This window comes from Barbus barbus, assembly GCF_936440315.1.
Source record: "Barbus barbus genome assembly, chromosome: 34".
Classification (NCBI taxonomy): Eukaryota; Metazoa; Chordata; class Actinopteri; order Cypriniformes; family Cyprinidae; genus Barbus; species Barbus barbus.
In genome coordinates this window covers 1535608-1554633 of record NC_136762.1, presented here as the reverse complement: position 1 = coordinate 1554633, position 19026 = coordinate 1535608, and the positions used below count along the sequence as shown (strand labels likewise).

The 19026-nt window shown below is 33.1% G+C and overlaps 1 protein-coding gene across 2 annotated transcripts; it reads right to left on the bottom strand.

Moving 5' to 3' along the window:
- Nucleotides 1-351: 351 nt before the first annotated feature.
- LOC306854571 (chloride channel protein 2-like) lies at nt 352-17037 on the bottom strand. Of its 2 annotated transcripts, XM_079392705.1 has the most exons (24): nt 16863-17037; nt 15117-15213; nt 14492-14623; nt 13324-13452; nt 13043-13176; nt 12459-12536; nt 12306-12384; nt 11657-11782; nt 11416-11500; nt 9999-10100; nt 9757-9841; nt 8883-9038; nt 8596-8665; nt 7820-7930; nt 7508-7721; nt 6182-6315; nt 5484-5602; nt 5237-5339; nt 4887-4954; nt 4292-4330; nt 3792-3896; nt 1925-2011; nt 1275-1426; nt 352-1164 (listed from the first exon to the last, which is right to left on the bottom strand). In XM_079392705.1, the coding sequence occupies exons 1-23, from the start codon at nt 16893-16895 to the stop codon at nt 1283-1285; spliced, it is 2430 nt and encodes an 809-aa protein (XP_079248831.1). In that variant the 5' UTR covers nt 16896-17037; the 3' UTR covers nt 352-1164; nt 1275-1282. The 2 variants fall into 2 exon arrangements, with proteins under 2 accessions (XP_079248831.1, XP_079248830.1); XM_079392704.1 differs by having other exon boundaries at nt 352-1426.
- Nucleotides 17038-19026: the final 1989 nt, after the last annotated feature.

The following is a 19026-nucleotide window of genomic DNA, read 5'->3' as shown; positions in this document are numbered from 1 at the left end:
GTGTGGCTCCAGTGATGTGTGAGAGAACCGTCTCTCTCTCTCTCTGTGTGTCCAGCAGCGGTTAACTAATACTAACCGGTTAAACCTTCTACTAACCAACCCCGGAGCAGGAGGAGTGAACACTTGATTTAAAAAAACAACAAAAAACAGTTCTGTTTTTACAAATAAACTCTTCATATATATGCATATATAAACAGCACCAATAAACCTCTCAACTTTGTATCTTATGTCTGAATAAGAGGTAGGAAATGAAGAAATGCATGTGATTCATCTTCCAAAACGCTTGCATGTGTTGAAAACAATGCACATTTTCCCCCAATATTGTAATTATTATATTTTATTTCCTTTTTTAACAGCATTTCAATGTTCTAGATTTATGACCAAGAAACCAATAAAATATGCAATATTTCTCCCAGTATTGTTATTATTACACTTTATTTAACAGCAATTCTGTTTTCTTGCTTAAATACATAAATAGGGGCAAAACATACACTTTATTTATTTAAAATAGTCTTGATTTACAATCCAGAAATCAATAAAAATGCAAATTTTGCTCAATATTATTATAATTATTATACTTTAACAGCATTTTAATTTTCTCAAATTTTTTCTCCAATGCGGTAATTCTAATAATTTATTTATTATTTAACAGAATTTTAATACCAATAAAAATGTCTGTTTTTATTTATTTTTCTCTGTCTTTATGTTGCAATTAAATGCATTGGAGTGCAACAAGAGAGTTTTCAAAATGCAGTAGTCAAAATGATATTCACAAGTATTTTTTTTCTTGTTGAAAAGCATCAATAAAACAAAGTAACATAACAGCATAAGCCCTTAAATGAATCAGTATGACTGATTCTGACTGCTAGAAGTGGTTTGGCTTCAAATGACAATAAATTAATAACAAACATTTGAACCAACAAGTGATGGCGAGAAACGCTTAATGCCCATCGCATTCACAGAATAATCTGAATATTAAAACAAATCTCAAAAATCATGACTGTTTAATCCACTTCTACAACAAGCACACATTTCCATCGACTTCTATTGTTTTTACACAGCGAATTATAAATACTACAGGCTGACACACACTAACAGAAACATTTTGCACCATTTAGAATGAATAAAAACAATATTTACCTCATTTATATATTGTTTGTACAACTGGAAATTGGAATCAGTGCAGAAATGGGAACAGAAAGAGACTTTAATGAGAACAGACACTCATGAATCCTCCATTAAGCACCGTTTTGTGTGTTTGGTCTCTGCTTCACCTGGAGTTTTAGCTGATCTGATGGTCCAGGAGTTGGTGGAGTTCGATGGTTTCGGTCCTGGTTCCTCGAACGCCTCGGTCTCTGAAAGTGGACAGGACTGGACGCAACCTCACGCCGTCTGCCGGTATACAGCTTTCGATCGCGTCACGCAACTAAAACACACATCAGAGACCGTTTGGTTATTTTGTTCATTCATGTCAAAACCTCCTTTGGCCTTTTTTGAAAGAAGTATTTTCTGCTCAACAAGGCTGCATTTAATTCATCAAAAATACAGTAAAATAGTTTCATATTTTTACAATTTAAAAGGTCTGTTTTCTATGTGAATATGTGTTAAACTGTAATTTATTTCTGTGATCTGCAGCTGTATTTCCAGCATCATTACTCCAGTCTTCAGTGTCACATGATCTTCAGAAATCATAATAATATACTGATTTACTGCTCAACAAACATTTCTGATTATTATCAATGTTGAAAACAGTTGTGCTGCACAATATTTTTGTGGAAACTGTGATACATGTTATTTTTTTAGGATTCTTTGATTAATAAAAAGTTCAAAAGAACAGCATTTATTTGAAATAGAAACTTTTGTAACATTATAAATGTCTTAACTGTCACTTTTGATGATTTTTGTGTGACTGATGAATTCTGACCTCTTTCAGTGAAACAACTCCGACTAGTCGTCCGATACTGGTGACGTAAGCGTAATCCAGATTCAACACAGAAAACATGGTGTGAGTCTGTCGGAGAGAAAACGACAGATGTTAAATGGAATAAAGTCTGATGTTTTATGTGAAATACTGTAGCATTACAGTTTTTCTCAGTCATTTTGGTGCATTTCTCAAAACAATTCATACAAACAGCACCATACAATGGATTACATGCAAAAGCCTGTAACTTGCTCCAAATCCATAGTTAATTTCTCAAAAGTAAGTATATATGTCAATGAACATATCAGAGCCATCAGAATGAAAAGTCCTCGTGTCATTGATAAAGTCAAAATGCTTAGTCTCTTTGTCAATATAACAGTGCACTCTTAGTGTTACCTGATGTAAACTATAGCAACAGTTTGGATGACAGTCACTGTATTGATATATAGAAGTCTGCACTTCTTATGTATGCCATATATCCATTGCAAAAGTACAAATTTACACATTACTGTATGTGGGATATTGATTGAAAGAGACTGGATAGGATTCACAGTAGTTACACTTTTACTGGTGGTCTGACCAAAAAACAAAAACACCTTACAACGTCATTGTGCCCATTTTTCTATTTCTTTTCTATATCACAAAGGTGAAAAAAACCCCATTAGAAACTCCATTGTCAGACTTTACCTATGTTCTTTCCAATTGAAGGTCCACGAGATGCACCTTTGAGCTATTTCAGAGAACTGGTTTGTCATCGGTTGATCTGTACTCTCTTCATTAGTCAGAGTCAAGATTCACTTGCACAATTCATGGCAAATTCACAAAAAATCTGATAGAAATGTGTAGAAAATATGCTTGACATTTTATGACAATCAACCATTTTGCATTTAATGACTTATACGATGAACTAATGACTAGATGTTTTGAGGGGAAAGACTATAGAAACTATATAATACATTTTGAGCAACATGACAATAGCAACTCATAATGTAGGAAACAGCAGACAAATCAGTTACACTTTATTTCTATAGTCCACTTTAGTCATTCTACTAACTGTAAGTAACTTTGCAACTGCATGTCAACTAGCAGTCATTAGAGTATTAGTAGACTGTCTGCTTAATATCTTTATTATGATGGGTCCACAACATACAACATACTGACTGAGAAACTTTTTCAAGTACATGTCAACTTATTCTACTAACCCTAACCTACTCTGAGAGTTAGTACACATGTAGTTGCAAATTAATAAGAATTAGTTGACATGTAGTTGCAAAGTTACTTATAGTTAGTAGAGTTTCTAAAGTGGACTATCGAAATAAAGTGTAACTGACAAATGTACATAATCAGTTGCATGCATGTACCAAAGCAATATTAAACTACTTGTTGAAAAGAATGAGAAGTTGCTTTTATCATGTGCACAAGTGACTAGATGATGTGGAGGATGAACAAGTAGATTTGAGAATTTAATTTCTGATCTGAGAAATGCATCAAAGTGACTCAGAAAAACTGTAAAAAAGGTCAATAATGTTTTAAAGAAGTATTTTTGTATTAAAAATAAAAGAGTAACAAATTTATTTTTTAACATCCTAAAAGCTAGTTTTAGCATTATAATAACAAAATAGAATAAAACAAAAACAAAACAAATAATAATAATTTAAAAAAAAAACTTGGAGACAATAGAAGAGGTTTTGTTGTTTAAATTTTTATTTTTATTTTTAGCATCAGTGCTGGCACCTTATTAATTAATTAATTAATTAATTGATTAATTCGGTCCGTATTTAGTGTTTCCTGAATAAACACATACACACACTCTCTCTCTCTCTCTCTCTCTCACACACACACACGCACACACGCGCACACACACACACACCTTGTGGAGAGAAGTGCGCTCCACCAGCTGGAAGGGGGCGGGGTCAGTCTTGCATCTGTTGAAGTCCACCTGCTTGTCAAGCTGTTGCTCCTCCCACTCCTCAATCTGCATTCACAGCCAGAGATACTGTATGTGAGTGAGTGTGTGTGTGTTTGAGTGAGTGAGTGAGTGAGAGTGTGTGTGTGTGTGTGTGTGTGTGCGTGTGTGTGTGCGTGTGTGTGTGCGCATGCGTGTGTGTGCTGGTATTCCCTACTTTATGAATACCAAATATCCCCACAAGGATAGTAATAGCAGTATATTTTGACCTTGTGGGGACAGTTTTTGGTCCCTTTGAGGAAACAAGCATATAAATCATACAGAATTAAGTGTTTTGAGCCTGTAGTTTTGTGTGAGGGGTAAGGTGGATAGAAAATACAGTTTGTACAGTAGAAACACCATTACGCCTATGGAATGAACCCCTGAAACATGGAAACCCTACATGTGTGTTAACATGTCCTCACCTCTTGAAGTATCGTATCATTTCCTGCGTCTGGGTCGTCCTGGAAAGAGATGGAAACACACACACACACACACACACACTCTTAGGCTGAAAACAGAATTATCAGGTTTATTTTTCTTATTTTTCTAAGGATTCTTTCTTTTTAATTTTTCTTTTTCTGGATTCTGTTTTAATGGCTTAATTCAATCTGAATGATTTAATTATTTATTTTTACTATAATAGGGCCTATGAAATGTTTATTTTTTTTGGCAGAAATTATGTTTTTATTTTTCTGGACCAATGATTTAATATAAAAACTTATCAAAAACAGTCCAATGAAGGCGTAAAACAATTTTTTGGCAAACAAAGTGCTGCACAACATGCAAGAAAAATTTTGATATTCCTTAAAAAATAAAATGATAGTTAAAAATGTTGTTATTACTATCACAGACACTAACCATTATCACAATTCGATTATTACACAGACATTTCATTTTTATGACTAGATTCTGCAATTCCAAGTGTGTTATTATTAAACTAAATTAAAAAGGCACTCACTTACTCAAAAACACCATTGCAAATTTCTGGAGTACATTAGTGTGTTTTGGATGTCTCACCTCCATTGCCTCAATGTCAGGACGAGAACAGAAGAACTTCTTTAAGTTGAGGCCAGAATCATAAACACCTGAGAGACAGAAAAAGTTTAATATATCTACAATATGTATTTATTTATTTATTTATTTATGCACTAAACTCAACATCCGATATTAAGTGTTTTGCAAGCATAAATATATCAATTAAGAATGAAAAACTTATTGTAGTAAAAATATTTTTTCATATTTTATAATAGAGTGTCTGCATTTTCACATGTACACATAACTAGCCATAGAAATTATATTTAAAATATTTTCAGGAAAAAAAATAATCATAAGATCAAAAGAAGTCAATAGGAGGTTCTCGATATTACTTGTAATCTCTTCTTCATCTACAGACGGCTGCTTCAGAGCAGATTTCAGACGTTTAGTGGAGTCCAGATGAGCGGAAGCAGATGCCGACTCTTCTGAGGAAGGCTACAACACACACACACATATATATATCTATAATCAACAACTGTCTCAAAAAAAATGTATATTATATTTGTGATGCAAATCAGTGGCTGCAGCAAAATAATACAGTAGAATACAGCAGTACAGTTTTTATTTTAATTGTCTGACCTGGAAGTGAACCTTGTATCTGACGGTGGACGCATTTTCCTCTCGCAGGTGCTGCAATCGCTGCGTTAAGAGCGCCAATAACTGAACACGCTCAACAGAACCCAGCAAGAGCATCGACTCTGAGAGACACAATGAAAGAAAGATCAGACAGAAAGATCAGGTCAACACTGTACGCACATCATATTTACCTCATATTAAAAGGCGTTCATTTTAGGAAAAAACTAAACAAAAATTGTTTCTAATGATCTAAAAAACTCTCTGGTCATGCAATGTTTGTTTGTATACCAATTTTACAATGCACATCATTTCAGAGCAAAAAAAAATAAAAATACATAAAATAAAATAAAATAATATAAAAAGACCGATTTATAAAAATAATGATAAAAAAATACAATTAAAATGAAAAATTATTCTAAAAATATAAATTTAATACTTAATAATAAATTTAATATAATTCATTTAATACTTTATCTCAACAAAAATTATTCAGGTTATGTGTCTAGACATTACCTATAGATTTATGTCCACATACATTTTTAAATATTAATATTAATATTAAGTTAAATTAACTTTAAAAATAAATTAAGTACAAATTAAATTAAGTTAAATTAAGTAAAAATTAATGCCTTATAATGACGCAACCAGCACCAACACTACAGTAGGTGAGAAATAAGTGTGTATCGTGTGTGTGTTTGTACCTGCAGATTTCACCAAAGGCAGCGTCTTCAGATTTCCTGAATGCAGAATCTTGATTATGTCTCTGTAGCTGGAGTTCAGTGTGATATAACGAACTTCTCTTTTCATAAAGTCCTCCACATAAATATTATACTTCCTACGGACAAAGTTAAAAACTTTGATGCACAACAGAGAAATACTTCAGACAAAATTGAAGGCAATTCATAACAAATCGTTTCAGACTAGTGGAAAGAAAACATCCAAAATGCACTTTTAAGTGTTTATTTTATTATAATTTATCTACTTGCGTCTGTAGATTTCAATTTTAATACATATCTTTAAAGAGATTTTTCTCCACTTCAGCAGCACTTACATACATCAAATTTTAGAGGTTTATTCCTCCCTATATTCTGAAGGTTTTTACTGAGGGGTTTGTTCATATATAATTTACATGGTTTTATAATTGCACTTTATTTGCGTCTATAGATTTCAATTATAATACATATATTTAAAGGCCGTTTCCATAAAATAAGTTTTTTCTCCACTTCAGCAGTACTTACATACACCAAATCTTAGAGGTTTATTCCGCTCTATATTCTGAAGGTTTTTACTGAGGGGTTTGTTTATATATTATTCACACTCATTTATAGAACATTTTATTCCTAGAAACATGGTGAAATTGTTTTTGTTTTCTGGTTGTTGACGGTATTTTCAGATTTATGGAGTGATAAAAAGAGAAATCTAAAATCTAGATCATTTAACTCTAATATGTCAACAAAATCAAAAATAATTTGGTACATAACTTTATATAATGTTCAGATTTATTTTCTGAAATGTGTGCAAATTAGTGCATATTTAATTATATAATGCATCATCTGCACATTTTAATACAAAAACCTTTAATACAAAACATTTTTGCAGTTCTTATTGCAATCAAACAACTGGGGAAGAATGGTGATTTGTTTCTATTTGTTAAATTTTTTACACCATTTACCTTGGGTGTCTTGCCATAAATTCAATTTAACGCAAACAAAATTTAACTGCCTTTAATGTTTTATCAAGTACTGCTAATGCACATGTTGTAATGTGTATGTTAATGTGTTAAATCTGAGCATGCTGGGTAAACTGCAATTACTGTATATACACTAATGTATTTTACACAATACTGATATTAAACAACTGATATTCTAGCTATTTTTAGTAGTATGTACACTTTAAAAACATGATGACATTCTACTCTAACTGAAGTGTTTACAAAATCCCTTGAAAATAAGTCAAAATTAACTGCTAAGAAAAGTTTTGGTGGTGCACAGGATCAGCAAAATGTGAAATAGAAAGAAAAGGCTTACTCTCGGTGGCCCCAGCTGAGCATGGGCAGGTAAGGCAGTTTTTTAATGCGGATAACCGTGTCGTAGATGGACGGGTGAAGACTCTGAGAGACCATGTTGGCCAGAATCACAGAGATCAGGATGGGCAGAGTGTAACTGATCTGACCCGTCAACTCCATCATGATAACGCCAGTCGAGATCGTGTGAGTGACTCCTGCTGTTAACGCTGCCGCTCCTGAACACGAGAGAGAGTTACACCTGATTAAAAGCTAAATCAATGCCTAATTTTGACCAAGTATTCAGACGTAACTGATGTGTGCATGTCTGTTTCACCTATAACAGCATACGCTCCGGGCACTATGTTGTATGTGTGTCCATCAATGTTAAATCCATCTGGAAACAACGTGGCTAAACCTTCACCCACCAAACGGCCAAACGCAGCACCTAAAACACACACGTATGCATTTCCTTTAGTTTGAGAGTCAAATAAGTCATTATATCAATAGATACTGTTAAAAATTACTGTTTTAAAGGTCCGTTCACATCAAGAACGATGACTTAAACCACTGTTCAAAAATCTGAAATAAATTAAGATATTTTAATGTTTTTAAAAGTAGTATTTTCTGCTCACCGAGGCTGCATTATTTTGATCAAAAATACTGTAAAAAATTATAATATTATTACAATGTAAAATAGCTGTTTTCTATGTGAATATGTGTTAAAGTGTAATTTATTTCTGTGATCTGCAGCTGTATTTTCAGCATCATTACTCCAGTCTTCAGTGTCACATGATCTTCAGAAATCATAATAATATACTGATTTACTGCTCAACAAACATTTCTGATTATTATCAATGTTGAACACAGTTCTGCTGCACAGTATTTTTGTGAAATATTGCTCTGAATGTAATTCCAATTATATAATTATTTTCTTTTGTTATAGTTGTGGTGTGGACTTCCCTATATAGAGTTAGAGGGATTTCTTAACCTTTATGGTTTCAGTTACTGTTATAGTTATCATCAGTGTTGTGAACGGGCCATAAAAAGCTGGAAATGCTCCCAAAAAAAAAAGTAAATATATTTTTTTAGACAAAACACACAAACACATACCAATGACGAAAATGGGAACGAAGGAACCACATGGTATAGGAAGGGTTATGGAAAGAGCAGACATCCAGAACTACATAACAAACAATAGTAATGCTCATTAAACAACACACACACAATGCATCAAAAAATAAGTCAAACATTCACAAATATACTGTTTATAATAAAATAGTAAGAAAATTCAGTTAATTATTATATGAAGCCTTTAAAGCAACCAATTTCTGAATAAACAAGAGGTTTAGGTACTCTATAGTTTGAGGACAAAACTGCGTGTCTGTGTGTTTATTTACCTTCATGATGACGAAGGCGGAGAGAATGATGAAGACGTTAGCCTGCGGATGTTTCCAGGCGGCTAGGTGATCGTCGTTATCAAAGTCTGCTACAATGCCATGATTTGACCAGGTGCGATTGTCAAAAAATGAAATCAAGGAATCCCTTTGTGTGAGCTATAAATGGTGAGGAAATTATGTCATAAACAAGAACCGGTTCGATATAAACAAAAAAGTAGTACTTTAGACATTTTTTTTAAGAAATAGTTCAGCCAAAAATGAAAATTAACTGAAAATGTATTCTCAGGCCATCTGAGATATAGAAGTCTTCTCCAGATGTTAACTGATGGACTGGAGTGGTGTGGATTATTGTGATGTTTTTATCAGCTGTTTGGACTCTCATTCTGACGGCACCCATTCACTGCAGAGCATCCATTGCTGAGACACTGATGCAGAGACACATTTCTACAAACCTGATGAACAAACACACTCATCCTGATCTTGGATGGCCTGAGGGTGAGCGCATTTTCATTTTGGCTTAACTATTCCTTTAAAAAGACATTGGCTTTCATGTTTCATTTAACTGCTAATTGTGCATGTACTGTATTTAAATAAGGCAATTTTATTGTAGTGTATGACTGCATATGCTGCTAATGGAGCATTTTATTGCCTCATTTTGAGTCACTGATTAATTATAGAGAACAGGAGTGAGTGTATAAAAGAGAAAGAGAGGTGAAGCTGTATTTTATATGAGTGAGTGTTTGATTGATTAATAAATGCTTTAATGTTTTTCTCAGCTGTCTCATTAAGATTATTAATGGATGGATTTAACAGTCTGGGAAACAAACGTGTGTGTGTCTGTGTGTGTGTGTGTGTGTGTGTCTGTGTGTGTTACCCGCCCGGCCATGAATTGCCCAAAGCCCGGAGGGAAAGTGAGCGTTGAAATCAGCACAGAGACCAAAGCAGAATATAAGAAACAACTAGACACAAAACACAGGAATACACACAAATAAAGACATGTTTGACATGTCATAGACTTCTATTGTTTTTACAGTATATACAGAGAATTCTATTATTATATATTATTTTTCATGACATTTTACCCGTATCGTTAGTTCTGCTGAAGGAATCACTTACTTCTTCATGAGGAAGCTGTTTGTGGCTTTCTGCTTCTTCACAAACAGAGAAATCTTTCCATACAAATACACAAAGAAGGCTCCACCAAAGCCACATACTATCCTGCAGAGAGAAAACGCTTGTGTGTTAAAGCCATAAACCATGAGAGGAGTGCTTTACAGCGATTTTACCACACTGTAAAATAAAAAAAAAGTTGAGCCAACTTAAAATTAAGGCAACCTGCTTCAGCAGATTTTTGAGTTCTCAACTTGTTTTAAGTTTATACAACAAAAAGTTGAGAATCTCCTACAAAAATAAGTTGAGAGAACTCACAAATCTACTGAAGCTGGTTGCCTTAATTTTAAGTTGGCTCAACTCTTTTTTTTTTTATTTTTTTATTTTACAGTGCACAGTTATTGGCATTTAAGGTGTATCTCTGTAGAGCTTTCCAGAAAAATGTCATTAAGCCAAAACACATGAAATGTCTGCTAGTGCCACAAAAGCAAATGTTCAAGCCTTAATCTAAGTGTATATTTTGTGTGCTACTGCTTTTTGATGACTTGCACACATCTTAACTTTTAAAACATGCTCCAACAATATTTGTTTTATGTACAACTTTAAAAAAATATTTTTTCCACTTATTTCTATATATATATATTCCACTAACATGCATATATATATTATACATATTTACATTTAGTCATTTAGCGGATGCTTTTATCCAAAGCGACTTACATTATATATTACATACATACACATATATAGATATATATACACACATACTGTCACGTAATGAATGGAGAGGCAGAGAAGGATGAGGTAGCAAGAGCTTCTTCATTAACTAAACTGAAGAAAACCTCAACAGGTAAGTGCAAAACTCAAAACTTCTACGAAGCTCAAACAAACTGAGGAATAAGACTTTCTTATCTGTCCCTCTAATAGAACTGACAGGATCCAGCCGGTAATTGCTAACACAAACGATGAGCTTGTAACCTCAAGACCAGTCGCTAGAGGAGCGGGGTGAGTAGATCTTTATAGTGTGTGGGAAGTGGAATCAGGTGTGGGTGATTAGAAATCAGGTGATAGCGAACGGGTGCAGGTGGATGGTGTAGCTGGTGAGTTTATATATATACATATAAACTTTAATTTTTCACTATTAGATTTTAACTAATAGACATTAATCTGCATTTACTAAAACATGGAAGTGAAAAAAGAGGCAGAACCAGTGTTATAATAGTAAATAATTAATAAAAATTGATTAAAAAATATAGACATGTTTTAAGAAAATTATATAAATGTCAAAAAAAAAAACTAAACAAAAATGTAACTAAAATTAAGATGAAAACGGAAAATATATGTAAAAAAAATAAATATAAATGTATTAAAACTATAATTGCATCTATAATAGTCTCAATAATATTAAAATAACAGTACTGACCCCATCGCAGCAAAGATGGGAAGCTCCTGCAGGTCAAAAGGAAAGTCCAGCCTGTATTTTGTTGCATAAAGAGCCGTAAGTGTCTCTGAGAGAGATATAGAAAGTAAAATCATCAATGACTGTGCATTTCATTCAAGTACAAACAAGTCAGAGCTCTTGCCGGTGTTAAAAATGCTGTACCACACAGCCCAAAGTGGCTTATTACTTTATTAATACACTTATACATCGCACAAACACGCACCTTCCTGTCTGTTCCACACCGGCAGAAGTCTGAAGATAATGGAACCGAACGTAGCAGACAGAAATCCACGCCAGTAGTTTCGTGTGACGAAAAACATAGATGAGACCTCCAAGCTGAATAACGCACCTGAAACACACAAAAACTCACAAATCAGACAAAACCAGCACAATTTTGAGAACTCTTAGATTTAGTAATGCTAAATTTTGCATGCTGAAATGTACTATATCAAAATATTAACTGTCTGCATATACACACTCACACACACACACTCACTCACACACACACACTCACACACACTCACACTCACACTCACACACACACTCACTCACACACACACACTCACACACACTCACACACACACACACACACACACACACACACACACACTCACTCACACACACACACACTCACACACACTCACACACACACACACACACACACTCACTCACACACACACACACACACACACACACACACACACACACACTCACACACACACACTCACACACACTCACACACACACACACACACACACACACACACACTCACTCACACACACACACACACACACACACACACACACACTCACACACACTCACACACACACTCACACACACACACACTCACACACACTCACACTCACACACACCTCCAATAGGAGCAGCGAAGCAGCAGCCGATTCCCACAGCACATCCGACCGTCAGCATCTCCTCATTTCTGGCCTTATTCTGTTAAAAAAAGACAAGAACTAGATACACGACAAATCTATTGCAGTGAGTGCTATAATAAAGTTATTAAATACCTTATAAATGCCACTGAAGAGCGACATGAATTTGCAGAGAAGAGCTGCACACAAACTGCCGACATGCACGAACGGACCCTACAGGACAGAAAACATTTTATTCTGTTGCTTTATTACTTTTTTTTTTGTACATTTTATCACTTGAAATATACTGTAACTGAAGTAAAATTCTATAAAAAAAGTTTGTTTCTAAAGCAACTTTTCTCATTTTCATTGTTTCATAAATAGACATATACACAAAAAATTACTAAAAATGACAAAAAACAGAACAAAATTAGTGACCTTTAACTAAAATGTTAAGGAAAATGAGAAAAAAGCATTCAAAATGTTGTCAAAAACTATAATAGTATCTCAAAACAATCAATAACTTTAATGGTTAATCTATTGTGAACTGTGGTTCATGATAATAAACTATAATAGCATAATAAACTAATTAGATAAAACTAAAATAACACTGTGCTGTATTTGATGCACTTGCTGGAATTTAGTTGTTTTAATCAGTCCTTATCTTTTCATGCATTCCCTGGGAATCAAACCCATGACTGTGTGTGTGTGTGTGTGTGTGTGTGTGTGTGTGTGTTTACCTCCTTGCCCACGGGTAATTCACTTCCGAGCACACAGGTCAGACTGATGAATTTGGACACTAATGTTTTAAAGGTGAAATATTCCTGCAGGAACACTCCTCTCAGAGACGTCTTCGTTTCAGGAATCCCAGACCCTGAACCACACACAAACACTAACGAGTTACTGTATGAAGAATCACACAAAGACTTCATCACATGACACCTGTTTGAAAAGCTCACAGATGATGCTTTGCTTTAATACTGTATGTACAGTAATGATGCTCTGTGAATGTGTGTCTCACCAGCGGCCTGAATTGACACTATGTGTGCGAATCCTGCCGCGAAACACATTAGAAACAGAGAATAAGTGACCCACGCCAAATACTGCAAGACGACATGACTGTCTGCAAGATCATAGATCCACCTGTGTGCTGGAGAGAGAGAGAGAGAGAGAGAGACAGAGAGACATGTACAGAAAGGAGAATGAGATTTTATTGTTGCAGTAATGAAAATACAGAATATATATATACTTTAATGTCATAATGTCATTTTAATTAAATAATTAATTTGCACACTTGAAACAGATAAAGTGCACTGGTTTTTCTGTCCTCCAGAGGGCGCACGATTAAAAACACTGAACTGAAGATAAATAAAAATTTTATATAATAAACATATTTTTAAAATGAGTAATAAGAATAAGTAGTAATTTAGTTTTTCAGGCAAAATTATAAACAAACAAACAAATAAATATTTCAAATAATCACTCTTATAACAAAATTGTATATAATATTTTAAAATTAAGTCATTCAGTTTTGCAGAAAAAAATGCTAATTAATAAACGTGTGGTTTCATCAAATTTCAGAAATGTACTCCCCCCCCCATTTTTTTAAAGCAAAATATCATTATCCGATTATATAATTGTTTGTTTCTTCAAATAAATAAATGAATAGATTAATGAGTGAATTAATCAATTAATGGATCAATCAATTAATTAATTAATTAGTTAATTCACTTGCTCACTTGAAACAGAAGGTGCACTGTTCACATTAACAACACTAAACTGGAGACATATATTTCAATTAATTAATTTGCTTATAAAAATATGATATAATAATATCTATATATATAAATATATATTTAATTTTCTTTTTTTTTTTTAGTAATTCAAAGTAATTCTGTTTTGCAGAAAAACTACTTTATAAACGTATGTTTTTCATTAAATTTCAGAAATATGTTTAATGGCATAATGAATTCTGAATGGTCCTAAAAATGAGCTTTAATTTATTGAAGCAAAATATTATTATCTGAATTATTTGTTTCTTAACACCACCTACAGCATGTGACCCAGAAACCAAAACACTCACTTAAAAACCTATAATCAAGAACGTTTTAACAATGTTTTAACGATTTTTAAATATAATCTTGTAGGTATATTGGCTCATTCTGACACCCAAACTCACAAACACTTACCCTCTGTGAAGAGGTCAACAAAGCTATCCATGGCAAAGCTGAACACGGCCATGATGAAGCCCAGGATCATGAGATAGATCCAGTCCGCTCCGATAAACGACACAAAGAGCCGCTGGAAATGTGATGCCCAGGCTGCACACACAGAGAGATACAGAGGAACTACATTACCCACAATGCATCAGCACACACCTGGCAGAGTCAGACAACATTACCCACAATGCTCCAGTAGAGGGTGCACTGTTCACACTAAACTGAAGACAAATATTTAAGTTAATGTATTTTATTATATATATATATTTAATAATAAAAATATAATAATTTATCATTTTAGTCATGTATTTTAAATTTTAGTAATATTTTGATTAATTTATTATTTTAAGGAATTCATTCAGGTTTCCAGACAAAAAACAAAAAACATTACTTTATAAAGGTCAAATCAAATTTAAAGTGTTGCTGACAACAGTTCGTAATAAACTTTACACATGATGAGACTAAACTGGGATAAAAGGTCCAGTATTGAAGTGAGATTTTCTGCTATAAACGCTTTAGTGCTGTTGAAACATTGTGGGAAGGTTGTAGAAACGTTGCTATAACGTTGAAGGCCTGTTGTAATGGATTTCCTTACCTCCACACTTCTGAGACGGACTGAGATCAGATAAAGATCTTCGGTGGCGACCATTCTTTCGAAGACAGGCTGCATCTTTTGTGTAAATACCTTGTTCCTACAGTAAAGACACAGTATTGATTCAAAACTATATCAACTATGGGCCTACCTATCATGTGTGACCATAGTTTACTTCAAAGTTGTTACTGCAGTAAAACCATAGTAATTTTGTCATTTTGTGCGGTTAGTATGTTTTAGTTTAACCTCTGGCTCACACCAAATTACACCAGTTTTACTGTGGTAATAAATAATAACAATGTTAGCTCTGGTATTTTTGGCTGAAACTATGGATGTTTGTCAGATTTATGTCACTTAAGTGTTTAATTTTGTTCCCGTTATATAACTGATGAACTCACCAACCTACGACTCTTTGGAGCACACTTTCTTTTTAGTTTTTGTTTTAGTTTTTAACCCCTGTTTCAGAAACTATTTCCACAATTACGTTACGTTATGTTACGTTATATTACATTACATTATGTTACGCTATGTTACATTACGTTACATTACGCTACGTTATGTTACGTTACATTACGTTACATTACATTACGCTACGTTACATTACGTTACATTACATTACGCTACGTTACATTACGTTACGTTACATTACGTTACGTTACGTTACGTTACATTGCGTTACGTTACATTACATGACACTACTTTACGCTACGTTACATTACGTTACATTGCGTTACATTACGTACGTATGCACACGCTTGTGTGACGCTAGCCTACGTTGCGCGCCTGTTGCAGAGGAAAGTCTGTCAGGAGATTAAAGTAAGTTTTTCACGTTATATTTGTTGTTTCATAACGAATTCATCTTATTAATCGTATTCAGTTGATCTTTTCAAATACGCGATATATGATGATATATTGTGGCGGCAGCGGCAACATCGATAGCGATTTTGCGATGTGTTTATGTCGCAGGAATGCAATATATTTGCGCAGCTTTCACTTGGCTAACTGTTTAAAGTTACTGACATGTTAAAACTAAACCTAAGATTGAATTAGAAAATAAAAAAAACGTACATGTTCGATATTATGGCAGAATAATCGATAGTCGATTTTCGAATAATCAAGTTTTTAATACTCACACTAAAGAAAATGTCGCACTGTTTATTTCGTTTGTATTTCTGTTACATTTATGTCCTGTTGATTGTAATTATTTCCTTTCTATTCATTTTATTACTGACTTTGCTAGTTTTATTGGTTAGGCTGCTAGTATAAGATTTTGCTGTAGTATTGAAATTGATAGAATTGTGAAATTTCACTGGTATCAGATTTGTTGGTATCACAGCCTTATTTACACCAAAAAATATTGTGATGTGATTATAAAATTTCTTATTTTGGTCATATTGCCCACCTCTAATGTGTGATACAGAGCGTTTGTTTTGGTAATTAAGAGTACTATTGAAAGAGCTAATTAATACAGTCAATGAATTTTCTCATACATTTAATGTGTTTACGTTTGGTACAATCATAATTCATGGTTTGATATTAAAGCAGTAAAGTTTTTTTTTATATGTATGTAGTATTTCTTTCATTTCAAGTAACAAAAATATTTGTATGGTTTTAGTTTTACTTCTGGTTAGCTATAATTACCCTGCTCTCTATATAATAGATGGGGAAAAAAGCTATCATTCCTATTCATCTCAGAGACACTTGCATCTACCAGCAGGGGAAAACGCAGAAAAATAGAGAAAGACTTACCAAATTATTTTCATCTGTACCGTCCACCGTCATGATTATGATCACACAGACACACACACACACTTGGACTAATTGTTGGTCGTTACACACACACACACACACACGTCACAAACACACGCGGCGAGCGTGGATGTGCGGTCAGTTGCGTGACAGCGTCTGTGAGTTTTTATATGTGGAAGAAGTTTGTATTCAGCTAAATATGAGGCAGGAATTACAGTGAGAGACTCCACCCACTGCGTGCTAGAGATGAACACGAGTACCTGAGTACCTGAGTACTCAGAAATGATCAATCACAAAAACAGTTCATTTTTAATATTATGATTGGCTATATTTATGTAGAAGCAGTCGACTCACATGAATGAATAAATAGAAAAGAGCTTAAATAATGAACTGAAATCTTGCCATTCAAGTTGCCACTAAATGAAGTTATAGATTTCTGTAGGTAAATGAATGTGAATCAAATCAAATGAATATTATTTTTTCAGTTTAGACAGTGCCAGAACAGTCAAATCTGTCCTTTTCTATGAACTGAATCAAATTTTGTGATTAAATTATAAATGCACAAAAGAATTAATGAGAATTTTCTCAGTGTCTGAGACACATCAAGAGCATAAACACTTTTATCCTCAGATCCGACTGTTTTTACAAAGCACTGTTTACAGGTAAACACATGCTCAGACTTTTATTTATATACTGATTTTAGCTCAAATTGGAAGTTGTTTTGATGCTCAACAGTCTGTGGGAGTGAAGAGTACAGTTCCTCGAGTCCAGATGAAGAGCAGGCCTGAGATGAGGTGAACTCTTGGTCAGCAAAAACCCTTGTTTTGGCAGGAGAGGGACATACCCAAAATAAAATGAGAAATGCTCATAAGGCAAGATATCTTTAAAGCAAACACTGTACAATATTTAAATTATTTAACCACTTATGTGCATTTTCATTGTTTTCTGATGTCAGTTTATGTTTGTATGACAGGCAGAATTTTTTTAGTATTAGTATATTTCTAGTAAATATTATTTTTAAATGTATTTAATTTTTTATTAATTGCTTGTATTTAACTTGATTTATTATAAAATGAATATATTATCAGTGTTCATGTGACATGCTAATAAACAAACATTTAAATAATTTTTTAGCATTAGTATGTTTTTAGTAAAATATTATTGTTAGAATATATTTATTTAAATATGTTTGTTTTATTGATTTTGTTTAATTTAATAAAAATATTTTTTTTATAAAAATATCAAATATTTTATAACACTTTAGTATTAGTATATTTTTATTCATATATATTTATTTTAATATTTATATTTATTTTATAAATGTTCATGTGGCATGCAGATAAACAAAATATTTAAAAAATTATTTTTATAAAAAATTAAAAATTGTTAAATTAAATTATATTCAAATATAAACATTTATGAATTGTTTGTAGTTAACATTAGTTATTGTAAATAACAAAAATTATAAAATAATTTTATTAAAAAGTATTTATATTATAAAATAAAAAATATTGTAAATTTGTTTTAGTTTTACATTTTTGTGATTTAATTAGTTTTTCACTTTTTACATTTATGCATTTAGCAGACACTTTTTACTCTTGAAGCCCATTTTGAGAAACCCTGATCTAAACTAGACACATTATCTGGATGACTTGAGTAAAGTATGAGTCATAATGATTATATAAAGCTGCTTGCGATGACTTATTTATTGATGTATCATTTCAAAGAATGGATTGCTTGTGTGATATTTTTATTAAAACAGAAACATTTCCAGGTTTCTTCTACAGTAATCTTGGAAGAATGCTGCATTATCACTGTTATTACTTTGGGTATACATTTAGCTCATGTTGTTATTATAAAAACACACACATCAGCTGTTTTCCAGGCACACAGACTCATGAGAAGTGAAAAAGAAAAGAACAAAACAATCACAGCTGTTTTAGGGGTACGTTTCCATTGTTTCTGGGGAGATTTGAAGGAACTGGCATTGAGATTAACAGGATTGTATTCCATTGCATTTATTATAGACATTCTTGTTTGATAAAAAGACGTTTAAAAGCATCGGTTCAAACAAATGATTCATACAGATCAGTGCTTGAGCCAGCACTGTAATAGTGCAAGTCATCCTCAAATCTCTACTAACCACAGCCCAAAACTATTCAGA

What these genes read in the sequence shown, in the direction of transcription:
- LOC306854571 (XM_079392704.1), bottom strand. Translation starts at nt 16,895, where the DNA reads ATGACGGTGGACGGTACAGATGAAAATAATTTG. An exon ending in TCCGTCTCAGAAGTGTGGAG is followed by an intron (nt 14,624 to 15,116) that starts GTAAGGAAATCC and finishes CTGTGTGTGCAG; the next exon opens with CCTGGGCATCACATTTCCAG. An exon ending in AATTACCCGTGGGCAAGGAG is followed by an intron (nt 12,537 to 13,042) that starts GTAAACACACAC and finishes TCTGTCCTGTAG; the next exon opens with GGTCCGTTCGTGCATGTCGG.